Source organism: Eubalaena glacialis, chromosome 6 (assembly GCF_028564815.1).
Source record: "Eubalaena glacialis isolate mEubGla1 chromosome 6, mEubGla1.1.hap2.+ XY, whole genome shotgun sequence".
NCBI lineage: Eukaryota > Metazoa > Chordata > Mammalia > Artiodactyla > Balaenidae > Eubalaena > Eubalaena glacialis.
In genome coordinates this window covers 68,708,814-68,720,889 of record NC_083721.1, presented here as the reverse complement: position 1 = coordinate 68,720,889, position 12,076 = coordinate 68,708,814, and the positions used below count along the sequence as shown (strand labels likewise).

At 39.9% G+C, this 12,076-nt stretch overlaps 1 protein-coding gene across 3 annotated transcripts in view; it reads left to right on the top strand.

Moving 5' to 3' along the window:
- Nucleotides 1–12,076, top strand: part of IQCB1 (IQ motif containing B1) — a 61,972-nt gene that overhangs the window by 11,139 nt on the left and 38,757 nt on the right. For all 3 annotated transcript variants that reach the window (XM_061194227.1, XM_061194223.1, XM_061194224.1), the window contains exon 5: nucleotides 3,880–4,009. In XM_061194227.1, coding sequence (XP_061050210.1) covers nucleotides 3,880–4,009 — 130 coding nt within the window. The remainder of the gene's footprint in view (nucleotides 1–3,879; nucleotides 4,010–12,076) is intronic.

The window sequence follows — 12,076 nt, the reverse complement described above, 5'->3', positions numbered from 1 at the left end:
ATATGTGTCTTGGTGTGTTTCTCCTTGGATTTATCCTGTATGGGACTCTCTGTGCTTCCAGGACTTGATTAACTATTTCCTTTCCCATATTAGGGAAGTTTTCAACTATAATCTCTTCAAATATTTTCTCAGTCCCTTTCTTTTTCTCTTCTTCTTCTGGGACCCCTATAATTCGAATGTTGGTGCGTTTAATGTTGTCCCAGAGGTCTCTGAGACTGTCCTCAGTTCTTTTCATTCTTTTTTCTTTATTCTGCTCTGCAGTAGTTATTTCCACCATTTTATCTTCCAGGTCACTTATCCGTTCTTCTGCCTCAGTTATTCTGCTATTGATCCCATCTAGAGTATTTTTAATTTCATTTATAGTGCTTTTCATCGTTGCTTGGTTCCTCTTTAGTTCTTCTACATCCTTGTTCAATGTTTCTTGCATTTTGTCTATTCTATTTCCAAGATTTTGGATCATCCTTACTATCATTATTCTGAATTCTTTTTCAGGTAGACTACCTATTTCCTCTTCATTTGTTAGGTCTGGTGTGTTTTGACCCTGCTCCTTCATCTGCTGTGTGTTTTTCTGTCTTCTCATTTTGCTTATCTTGCTGTGTTTGGGGTCTCCTTTTCACAGGCTGCAGGTTCGTGGTTCCCGTTGTTTTTGGTATCTGTCCCCAGTGGCTAAGGTTGGTTCAGTGGGTTGTGTAGGTTTCCTGGTGGAGGGAACTAGTGCCTGTGTTCTGGTGGATGAGGCTGGATGTTGTCTTTCTGGTGGGCTCGTCCACGTCTGGTGGTGTGTTTTGGGGTGTCTGTGGCCTTATTATGATTTTAGGCAGTCTCTCTGTTAATGGATGGGGCTGTGTTCCTGTCTTGCTAGTTGTTTGGCATAGGGTGTCCCGCACTGTAGCTTGCTGGTCGTTGAGTGAAGCTGGGTCTTGATGTTGAGATGGAGATCTCTGAGAGATTTTCGCCATTTGGTATTACGTGGAGCTGGGAGGTCTCTTGTGGACCAGTGTCCTGAAGTTGGCTCTTCCACCTCAGAGGCACAGCCCTGATGCCTGGCTGGAGCACCAAGAGCCTTTCATCCACACGGCTCAGAATAAAAGGGAGAAAAAATGTAAAGAAAGAAAGAAAAAGGATAAAAGAAATTAAAATAAAGCAATTATAATAAAAAAATAAGAAAAAAATTATTAAGAATAAATTTATTAAGAAAAATTTTTTTTAATTTTTAAAAATAGATTTATTAATTTTTTATACTAAGAATAAGAAAAAATTTATTAAGAAAAAAAATTTTTTAATTTTTTTAAAATAAAAAATATGAAAAAACTTATTAAAAAAATTTTTTTTTAATTTTTTAAAAATAGAAAATAAGGAAAAAATTATTAAGAAAACATTTATTAGGGGAAAAAAATTTTTTTAAGTAAAAAAAAAAAAAAAAAAAAAAAACGGACGGACCTAACCCTAGGACTAACGGTGAGAGCAAAGCTATACAGACAAAATCTCACCCAGAAGCATACACATATACACTCACAAAAAAAGGAAAAGGGGAAAAGTTAATATATCCTGCTCCCAAAGTCCACCTCCTAAATTTGGGATAATTCGTTGTCTATTCAGGTATTCAACAGATGCAGGCACATCAAGTTGTTTGTGGAGCTTTAATCCGCTGCTTCTGAGGCTGCTGGGAGAGATTTCCCTTTCTCTTCTTTGTTCGTACAGCTGCCGGGGTTCAGCTTTGGATTTGGACCCGCCTCTACATGTAGGTCGCCTGAGGGCGTCTGTTCCCCGCCCAGACAGAACGGGGTTAAAGGAGCAGCTGCTTCGGGGGCTCTGGCTCAGTCAGGCCGGGGGGAGGGAGCGGTACGGAGGAGGCGGGGCGAGCCTGCGGCGGCAGAAGCCGGTGTGTGACGTTGCAGCAGCCTGAGGCGCGCCGTGCGCTCTCCCGGGGAAGTTGTCCCCAGATTACGGGCGCCTGGCCGTGGCGGGCTGCACAGGCTCCCGGGAGGGGCGGCGTGGAGAATGACCTGTGCTCGCCCACAGGCTTTTTGGTGGCGGCAGCAGCAGCCTCAGCGTCTCATGCCCGTCTCTGGGGTCCGCACTGATAGCCGCGGCTCGCGCCCGTCTCTGGAGTTCGTTTAGGTGGCGCTCTGAATCCCCTCTCCTTGCACGCCGCGAAACAAAGAGGCAAGAAAAAGTCTCTTGCCCCTTCGGCAGCTGCAGACTTTTTCTCGGGCACCCTCCCGGCTAGCTGTGGTGCGCTAGCCCCTTCAGGCTGTGTTCACGCAGCCAACCCCAGTCCTCTCCCTGGGATCCGACCGAAGCCCGAGCCTCAGCTCCCAGCCCCCGCCCGCCCCGGCGGGTGAGCAGACAAGCCTCTCGGGCTGGTGAGTGCTGCTCGGCGCCGAGCCTCTGTGCGGGAATCTCTCCGTTTTTCCCTCTGCGTCCCTGTTGCTGTGGGATCCGCGCTGATAGCCGCGGCTCGCGCCCGTCTCTGGAGCTCGTTTAGGCGGCGCTCTGAATCCCCTCTCCTTGCGCGCCGCGAAACAAAGAGGCAAGAAAAATTCTCTTGCCTCTTTGGCAGCTGCAGTCTTTTTCCCGGACTCCCTCCCGGCTAGCACCGAAGCCCGAGCCCCAGCTCCCAGGCCCCGCCCGCCCCGGCGGCTGAGCAGACAAGCCTCTCGGGCTGGTGAGTGCTGGTCGGCACCGCTCCTCTGTGCGGGAATCTCCGCTTTGCCCTCCGCACCAATGTGGGTGCGCTCTCCTCCGTGGCTCTGAAGCTTCCCCCCTCTGCTACCCGCAGTCTCTGCCCACGAAGGGGCTTCCTAGTGTGTGGAAACCTTTCCTCCTTCACAGCTCCCTCCCACTGGTGCAGGTCCCGTCCCTATTCTTTTGTCTCTGTTATTTCTTTTTTCTTTTGCCCTACCCAAGTACGTGGGGATTTTCTTGCCTTTTGGGAGGTCTGACGTCTTCTGCCAGCGTTCAGTGGGTGTTCTGTAGGAGCAGTTCCACGTGTAGATGTATTTCTCATGTATCTGTGGGAAGGAAGGTGATCTCCGCGTCTTACTCTTCCGCCATCTTGCCCCTCCTCATTAGTCAGTTTTTAGTGTACTCAGTATGTAGTCACTCTTGCTTATCAGTGTCTGCACAAGCCTCTAACATCGGTACTTACTCATTAGAGTACACACATAGAGACCATTCTTGGATTGGGGACTTTTTTTGGTATTAGTCTGCACAAATAGTTCTTACCATTGAGGCTTTTGAATATACTCGTTTCATATCCAGGGGGTGACTTTATGTGTGGTTTCAAGAGGACCCATTTCTCTAAATGACCTTCTCTCTCTCAATGTATATTGTAAACTGTTCCTACTAGAGTTTTTGCTGTCTCCTCTTCTGATGTAGGGAATGTGCAATCAGATATTTTGCAGATTTTAGGAAAGTAGATCTATTGGAAAAAATTGATGATCTGTCCCTTGTAGACTAATGCTACCCTAGCTAGTTTTCAGCTATCTGATGTGTAAAATGTATCAGTTAACACATATGTTACTCCTGAATGGTATTCTATTGTTTTTAGAGTGTGTGTAGCCCCTTCACTGAAAACTTGCCTCTTTCTCTTTATTGTGAGCCAAGTGTATTTTGTTTCCTGAAGGACTGACAAGTAAGTTTTTAGGACATGTAAGTCCTAGCTCTAAGTACAGGCAAAATCCACACCACTGGTTACTTGTTACTTGTTAAGAAAGTTGTTACACTAATTTTCCTGTAAAAGTTCTTTATTGGCTTGGCAACAAAAGAAAGATACTAAAAATTCTCATTAAGGCACCGTGTCTATAGAAGCTTTAGCATTCATCTAAAATTTATAATTAGCACAAACTTAATCACAAACTTGTGCTCTTATTTCAGCCATTGCTGTGTGGGCTTGGAACCAGGAGAAGATGCAGAGGAATTTTACAATGAATTACTTCCATCAGCTGCAGAGAATTTTCTGGTTTTGGGGAGGCAATTGCAAACATGTTTCATCAACGCAGCTAAGGTATATGTATTTGTTTAGGGTTTTTTGTTTTGTAGCCAAAACAGGTTAATTCTTGAGACGATGTTCCACATTGTTTTTTCAAGTGTGCAATATTTGGCTGAAAGTACAATTAGAGTAATGGATTCAAACATTTTTAAAGCTACAACCAAAAAAAAGAAAATCTCTACATTTGAAATTTTTAAAGTGCTGACTGAACTGAAGCATATTGTATGACAATATGCTTTTTGAAGGATCTGTTTTACTACTCAGTTTTGAGCATCACCCATAGACATTTATTTCCATAGCATTTTCCTAAAACATACCTTCTACTTAAATCAGCAGTGGAAGAAAGTATTGTTCTCTAGGCCCAAGGCTTTTCTCAGTGGCTCCAATGGTGAAGAAGAATAAAGGTGCACTTTCTATATGCTCCTTCAGATCCTCTCTAGTCAAAATATTTCAACCTAAACATTTGGGTTCATTTCACTCCAACAAGTATTTCTTGGGTGAATTATGCTGGATGTTATATGTACTTTTTTTTTTTTTTTGACCTATGGATCATTTAGAAGTATGTTGCTTAGTTTCGAAATATTTGAGGGTTTTCTTGATGTTTTATTGTTATCAGTTTCTAATTTAATTCTGTCATGTCAGATAACATACTCTGTCATTTCAGACCTTTGAAGTATTTTCAGACTTGTTTTATGGCACTCCATATGTTTTATAGTGGTGAAGGTTCCATTACAAGCAGTCCTTACTTTGCACAGTGCTGTCTTAACTGAAACTCATGGATATTAGGGACATGTAAAGCTTTTGACATACACAGATTTCATTTAACATGGTACCATGCAAAAGCAAAGACTCCCCGTATACCTGAATGTGAACTCCTCAGTTGTAGTGTGTAATGTTCTGTAAATGTCAATTAGATCAGTTTGGATATAGAATATACAAGGAGTGATAAGTCCGCAAGGCTGAAATTCCACCTTGGAGGAGTTCTTGGCTATATGTACATTTGGGCCTACTGCCACATCAGAGATAGAGCAGATTCACAACTTTTGTGAATTATGAAGGGAAATAATGTAAGTCACTATAGGATGTTAAGTTCCATTTGAGATGCTTTGGGTATATAAGGAATAGACATAGTTTTGCATTTAAACAACTCTCAGGCTAATAAAGTAGATAAAATGTCTAGGTATTTCTTATAGAAAACCTAAGACAGATATATTTTTAATTCAAAAAAATAAGTTTAAAAAGTTTAAGAGTGAAATTGAGCAAGATATACAAAAGTATGGACAAAAAAGTGGTTTGAGTATGAGAAGTATTGTTGGCAGAGAATTTAACTTAGTGGTAGAGTATATGGGTCACAGATTCCACTTCTAGCATCTCCATTGACATTTTGAGGGATGCTAGCAGTAAATAAATATTTGCATATTTGCTAGATATAATTCAGTTCAGTTAAAGCGGCATGAACTATAGAAATTGTGTTGAACTTGATTTCTTTTCTGGCTGTGCCACAAACTAACTCTGGGTTCTTGGTCAGATCACTTGATTTCACTCTATCTCAGCTTCCTCCTTTGTAAAATGAATTTCCATCTCATGAATAGCTCAGACCATTATGAAAGCTTTATGTTTTCTTCAAAGCACTTTTATTTAATATTCCCCACTTAAAAGCAATAATAATTATATTCTTTTCATCTATACAGTCCTTCAGTACTTTTCATAATACTTTCTTAATCATGGTATTTGTATAGAGATAAAAAATTCTTTAGTATATACATCAAAGGGAGTAAATCAGCTACAAAAAAAGAGGGCCACTTGACCACAGAGCAAATTAAAATGGTGAATAAAAAGAAAATGACGAGAGACAGGATTCAGTGCACAGGGCCAGGAGGACACAGAAGTGTCCAGAATCCAGGCAGGAAGTTGCTGTCTGAGTCCATGACTCAGGTTCCAGTGGAGCAGGTACTGGTGTGATGGACAGGCTGGTAAGGCAGGAGGACCAGCTCTCCTTGGCCTGAAAGCCCAGCCTCTGCCACTGAGCCCATCCAGTTCTTCCTGTTGCACTTGTTTTTTGTTTTTTTAACATCTTTATTGGAGTATAATTGCTTTACAATGTTGTGTTAGTTTCTGCTGTATAAAAAAGTGCATCAGCTATATGTATACATATATCCCCATATCCCCTCCCTCTTGCGTCTCCCTCCCACCTTCCCTATCCCACCTCTCTAGGTGGTCACAAAGTACCAAGCTGATCTCCCTGTGCCATGCAGCTGCTTCCCACTAGCTATCTATTTTACATTTGGTAGTGTATATATGTCAGTGCTACTCTCTCACTTCGTCCCAGCTTACCCTTCCCCCTCCCTGTGTCCTCAAGTCCATTCTCTACGTCTGCATCTTTATTCCTGTCCTGCCCCTAGGTTCATCAAAACCATTTTTTTTTACATTCCATATATACGTTAGCATACGGTATTTATTTTTCTCTTTCTGACTTCACTCTGTATGACAGACTCTAGGTCCATCCACCTCAGTACAAATAAGTTTCATTTCTCAGTTTCATTTCTTTTTATGGCTGAGTAACATTCCATTTTATATATGTGCCACATCTTCTTTATCCATTCATCTGTTGATGGACACTTAGATTGCTTCCATGTCCTGGGTATTGTGAATAGTGCTGCAATGAACATTGTGATACATGTCTCTTTTTGAATTATGGTTTTCTCAGGGTATATGCCCAGTAGTGGGATTGCTGGGTTATATGGTAGTTCTATTTTTAGTTTTTTAAGGAGCCTCCATACTGTTCTCCATAGTGGCTGTATCAGTTTACAATCCCACCAACAGTGCAAGAGGGCTCCCTTTTCTCCACACCCTCTCCAGCATTTACTGTTTGTAGATTTTTTGATGGTGGCCATTCTGACCGATGTGAGGTGATACCTCATTGTGGTTTTGATTTGCATTTCTCTAATGATTAGTGATGTTGAGCATCCTTTCATGTGTTTGTTGGCAATCTGTATATCTTCTTTGGAGAAATGTCTATTTAGGTCTTCTACCCATTTTTGGATTGGGTTGTTTCTTTTTTTGATACTGAGCTGCATGAGCTGCTTGTAAATTTTGGAGATTAATCCTTTCTCAGTTGCTTCATTTGCAAATCTTTTCTCCCATTCTGAGGGTTGTCTTTTGACTTGTTTATGGTTTCCTTTGCTGTGCAAAAGCTTTTAAGTTTCATTAGGTCCCATTTGTTTATTTTTGTTTTTATTCACATATCTCTAGGAGGTGGGTCAAAAAGGATCTTGCTGTGGTTTATGTCATAGAGTGTTCTGCCTATGTTTTCCTCTAAGAGTTTTATAGTGTCTGGCCTTACATTGAAGTTTTTAATCCATTTAGAGTGTATTTCTGTGTATGGTGTTAGGAAGTGTTCTAATTTCATTGTTTTACATGTAGCTGTCCAGTTTTCCCAGCACCACTTATTGAAGAGGCTGTCTTTTCTCCATTGTATATTCTTGCCTCCTTTATCAAAGATAAGGTGGCCATATGTGCGTGGGTTTATCTCTGGGCTTTCTATCCTGTTCCATTGATCTATATTTCTGTTTTTGTGCCAGTACCATACTGTCTTGATTACTATAGCTTTGTGCTATAGTCTGAAGTCAGGGAACCTGGTTCCTCCAGCTCCGTTTTCCTTTCTCAAGATTGCTTTGGCTCTTCAGGGTCTTTTGTGTTTCCATACAAATTGTGAAATTTTTTGTTCTAGTTCTGTGGAAAATGGCATTGGTAGTTTGATAGGGACTGCATTGAATCTGTAGATTGCTTTGGTAGTATAGTCATTTTCACAATATTGATTCTTCCAATCCAAGAACATGGTATATCTCTCCAACTGTTTGTATCGTTTTTAATTTCTTTCATCAGTGTCTTATAGTTTTCTGCATACAGGTCTTTTGTCTCCTTAGGTAGGTTTATTCCTAGGTATTTTATTCTTTTTGTTGCAGTGGTAAATGGGAGTGTTTCCTTAATTTCTCTTTCAGATTTTTCATCATTAATGTATAGGAATGCAAGAGATTTCTGTGCATTAATTTTGTATCCTGCTACTTTACCGAATTCATTGATTAGCTCTAGTAGTTTTCTGGTAGCATCTTTAGGATTCTCTATGTATAGTATCATGTCATCTGCAAACAGTGACAGCTTTACTTCTTCTTTTCTGATTTGGATTCCTTTTATTTCTTTTTCTTCTCTGATTGCTGTGGCTAAAACTTCCAAAACTATGTTGAATAATAGTAGTGAGAGTGGGCAACCTTGTCTTTTTCCTGATCTTAGAAGAAATGGTTTCAGTTTTTCACCATTGAGAATGATGTTGGCTGTGGATTTGTCATATATGGGCTTTATTAGGTTGAGGTAGGTTCCCTCTATGCCCACTTTCTGGAGAGTTTTTATCATAAGTGGGTGTTGAATTTTGTCGAAAGCTTTTTCTGCATCTATTGAGATTATCGTATGTTTTTTATCCTTCAGTTTGTTAATATGGTGTATCACATTGATTGATTTGCATATATTGAAGAATCCTTGCATTCCTGGGATAAACCCCACTTGATCATGGTGTATGATCCTTTTAATGTGCTGTTGGATTCTGTTTGCTCGTATTTTGTTGAGGATTTTTGCATCTGTGTTCATCAGTGATATTGGTCTGTAGTTTTCTTTTTTTGTGACATCTTTGTCTGGTTTTGGTATTGGGGTGATAGTGGCCTCGTGGAATGAGTTTGGGAGTGTTCTTCCCTCTGCTATATTTTGGAAGAGTGTGAGAAGGATAAGTTTGATAGAATTCACCTGTGAAGCCATCTGGTCCTGGGCTTTTGTTTGTTGGAAGGTTTTTAATCACAGTTTCAATTTCATTACTTGTGATTGGTCTGTTCATATTTTCTATTTCTTCCTGGTTCAGTCTTGGAAGGTTGTACTTTTCTAAGAATTTGTCCATTTCTTCCAGGTTGTCCATTTTATTGGCATATAGTTGCTTGTAGTAGTCTCTCATGATCCTTTGTATTTCTGCAGTGTCAGTTGTTAGTTTTTTATTTCTAATTCTTTTGATTTGAGTTTTCTGTTTTTTTCTTGATGAGTCTGGCTAATGGTTTATCAATTTTGTTTATCTTCTCAAAGAACCAGCTTTTGTTTTATTGATCTTTGCTATTGTTTCCTTCATTTCTTTTTCATTTATTTCTGCTCTCATCTTTTTTTTTTTAAACATCTTTATTGAAGTATAATTGCTTTACAATGGTGTGTTAGTTTCTGCTTTATAACAAAGTGAATCAGTTATACATATACATATGTTCCCATATCTCTTCCCTCTTGCATCTCCCTCCCTCCCACCCTCCCCATCCCACCCCTCTAGGTGGTCACAAAGCACCGAGCTGATCTCCCTGTGCTATGAGGCTGCTTCCCACTAGCTATCTATTGTACATTTGGTAGTGTATATATGTCCATGACACTCTCTCACCCTGTCACATCTCACCCTTCCCCCTCTCCATATCCTCAAGTGCATTCTCTAGTAGGTCTGTGGCTTTATTCCCGTCTTGCCACTAGGTTCTTCATGGCCTTTTTTTTTTTTTCCTTAGATTCCATATATATGTGTTAGCATACTGTATTTGTTTTTCTCTTTCTGACTTACTTCACTCTGTATGACAGACTCTAACTCCATCCACCTCATTACAAATACCTCCATTTCATTTCTTTTTATGGCTGAGTAATATTCCATTGTATATATGTGCCACATCTTCTTTATCCATTCATCCGATGATGGACACTTAGGTTGCTTCCATGTCCTGGCTATTGTACATAGAGCTGCAATGAACATTTTGGTACATGACTCTTTTTGAACTATGGTTTTCTAAGGGTATATGCCCAGTAGTGGGATTGCTGGGTCGTATGGTAGTTCTATTTGTAGTTTTTTAAGGAACCTCCATACTGTTCTCCATAGTGGCTGTATCAATTTACATTCCCACCAACAGTGCAAGAGGGTTCCCTTTTCTCCACACCCTCTCCAGCATTTATTGTTTCTAGATTTTTTGATGATGGCCAATCTGACTGGTGTGAGATGATACCTCATTGTACTTTTGATTTGCATTTCTCTAATGATTAATGATGTTGAGCATTCTTTCATGTGTCTGTTGGCAATCTGTATATCTTCTTTGGAGAAATGTCTATTTAGGTCTTCTGCCCATTTTTGGATTGGGTTGTTTGTTTTTTTGTTATTGAGCTGCATGAGCTGCTTGTAAATCTTGGAGATTAATCCTTTGTCAGTTGCTTCATTTGCAAATATTTTCTCCCATTCTGAGGGTTGTCTTTTGGTCTTGTTTATGGTTTCCATTGCTGTGCAAAAGCTTTTAAGTTTCATTAGGTCCCATTTGTTTATTTGTGTTTTTATTTCGATTTCTCTAGGAGCTGGGTCAAAAAGAATCTTGCTGTGATTTATGTCATAGAGTGTTCTGCCTATGTTTTCCTCTAAGAGTTTGATAGTGTCTGGCCTTACACTTAGGTCTTTAATCCATTTTGAGTTTATTTTTGTGTATGGTGTCCAGGAGTGTTCTAATTTCATACTTTTACATGTATCTGTCCAATTTTCCAGCACCACTTATTGAAGAGGCTGTCTTTTCTCCACTGTATATGCTTGCCTCCTTTATCAAAGATAAGGTGACCATATGTGCGTGGGTTTATCTCTGGGCTTTCTATCCTGTTCCATTGATCTATATTTCTGTTTTTGTGCCAGTACCAAACTGTCTTGATTACTGTAGCTTTGTAATATAGTCTGAAGTCAGGGAGCCTGATTCCTCCAGCTCCATTTTTCGTTCTCAAGATTGCTTTGGCTATTTGGGGTCTTTTGTGTTTCCATACAAATTGTGAAATTTTTTGTTCTAGTTCTGTGAAAAATGCCAGTGGTAGTTTGATAGGGATTGCATTGAACCTGTAGATTGCTTTGGGTAGTAGAGTCATTTTCACAATGTTGATTCTTCCAATCCAAGAACATGGTATATCTCTCCATCTATTTGTATCATCTTTAATTTCTTTCATCAGTGTCCTATAATTTTCTGCATACAGGTCTTTTGTCTCCTTAGGTAGGTTTATTCCTAGATATTTTATTCTTTTTGTTGCAGTGGTAAACGGGAGTGTTTTCTTAATTTCACTTTCAGATTTTTCGTCATTAGTGTATAGAAATGCAAGAGATTTCTGTGCATTAATTTTGTATCCTGCTACTTTACCAAATTCATTGATTAGCTCTAGTAGTTTTCTGGTAGCATCTTTTGGATTCTCTATGTATAGTATCATGTCATCTGCAAACAGTGACAGCTTTACTTCTTCTTTCCGATTTGGATTCCTTTTATTTCTTTTTCTTCTCTGATTGCTGTGGCTAACACTTCCAAAACTATGTTGAATAATAGTGGTGAGAGTGGGCAACCTTGTCTTGTTCCTGATCTTAGTGGAAATGGTTTCAGTTTTTCACCATTGAGGACAATGTTGGCTGTGGGTTTGTCATATATGGCCTTTATTATGTTGAGGAAAGTTCCCTCTATGCCTACTTTCTGCAGGGCTTTTATCATAAATGGGTGTTGAATTTTGTCGAAAGCTTTTTCTGCATCTATTGAGATGATCATATGGCTTTTCTCCTTCAATTTGTTAATATGGTGTATCACATTGATTGATTTGCGTATATTGAAGAATCCTTGCATTCCTGGGATAAACCCCACTTGATCATGGTGTATGATCCTTTTAATGTGCTGTTGGATTCTGTTTGCTAGTAATTTGTTGAGGATTTTTGCATCTATGTTCATCAGTGATATTGGCCTGTAGTTTTCTTTCTTTGTGACATCTTTGTCTGGTTTTGGTATCAGGGTGATGGTGGCCTCGTAGAATGAGTTGGGGAGGTTCCTCCCTCTGCAATATTTTGGAAGAGTTTGAGAAGGATAGGTGTTAGCTCTTCTCTAAATGTTTGATAGAATTCTCCTGTGAAGCCATCTGGTCCTGGGCTTTTGTGTGTTGGAAGATTTTTAATCACAGTTTCAATTTCAGTGCTTGTGATTGGTCTGTTCGTATTTTCTATTTCTTCCTGGTTCAGTCTCGGCAGGT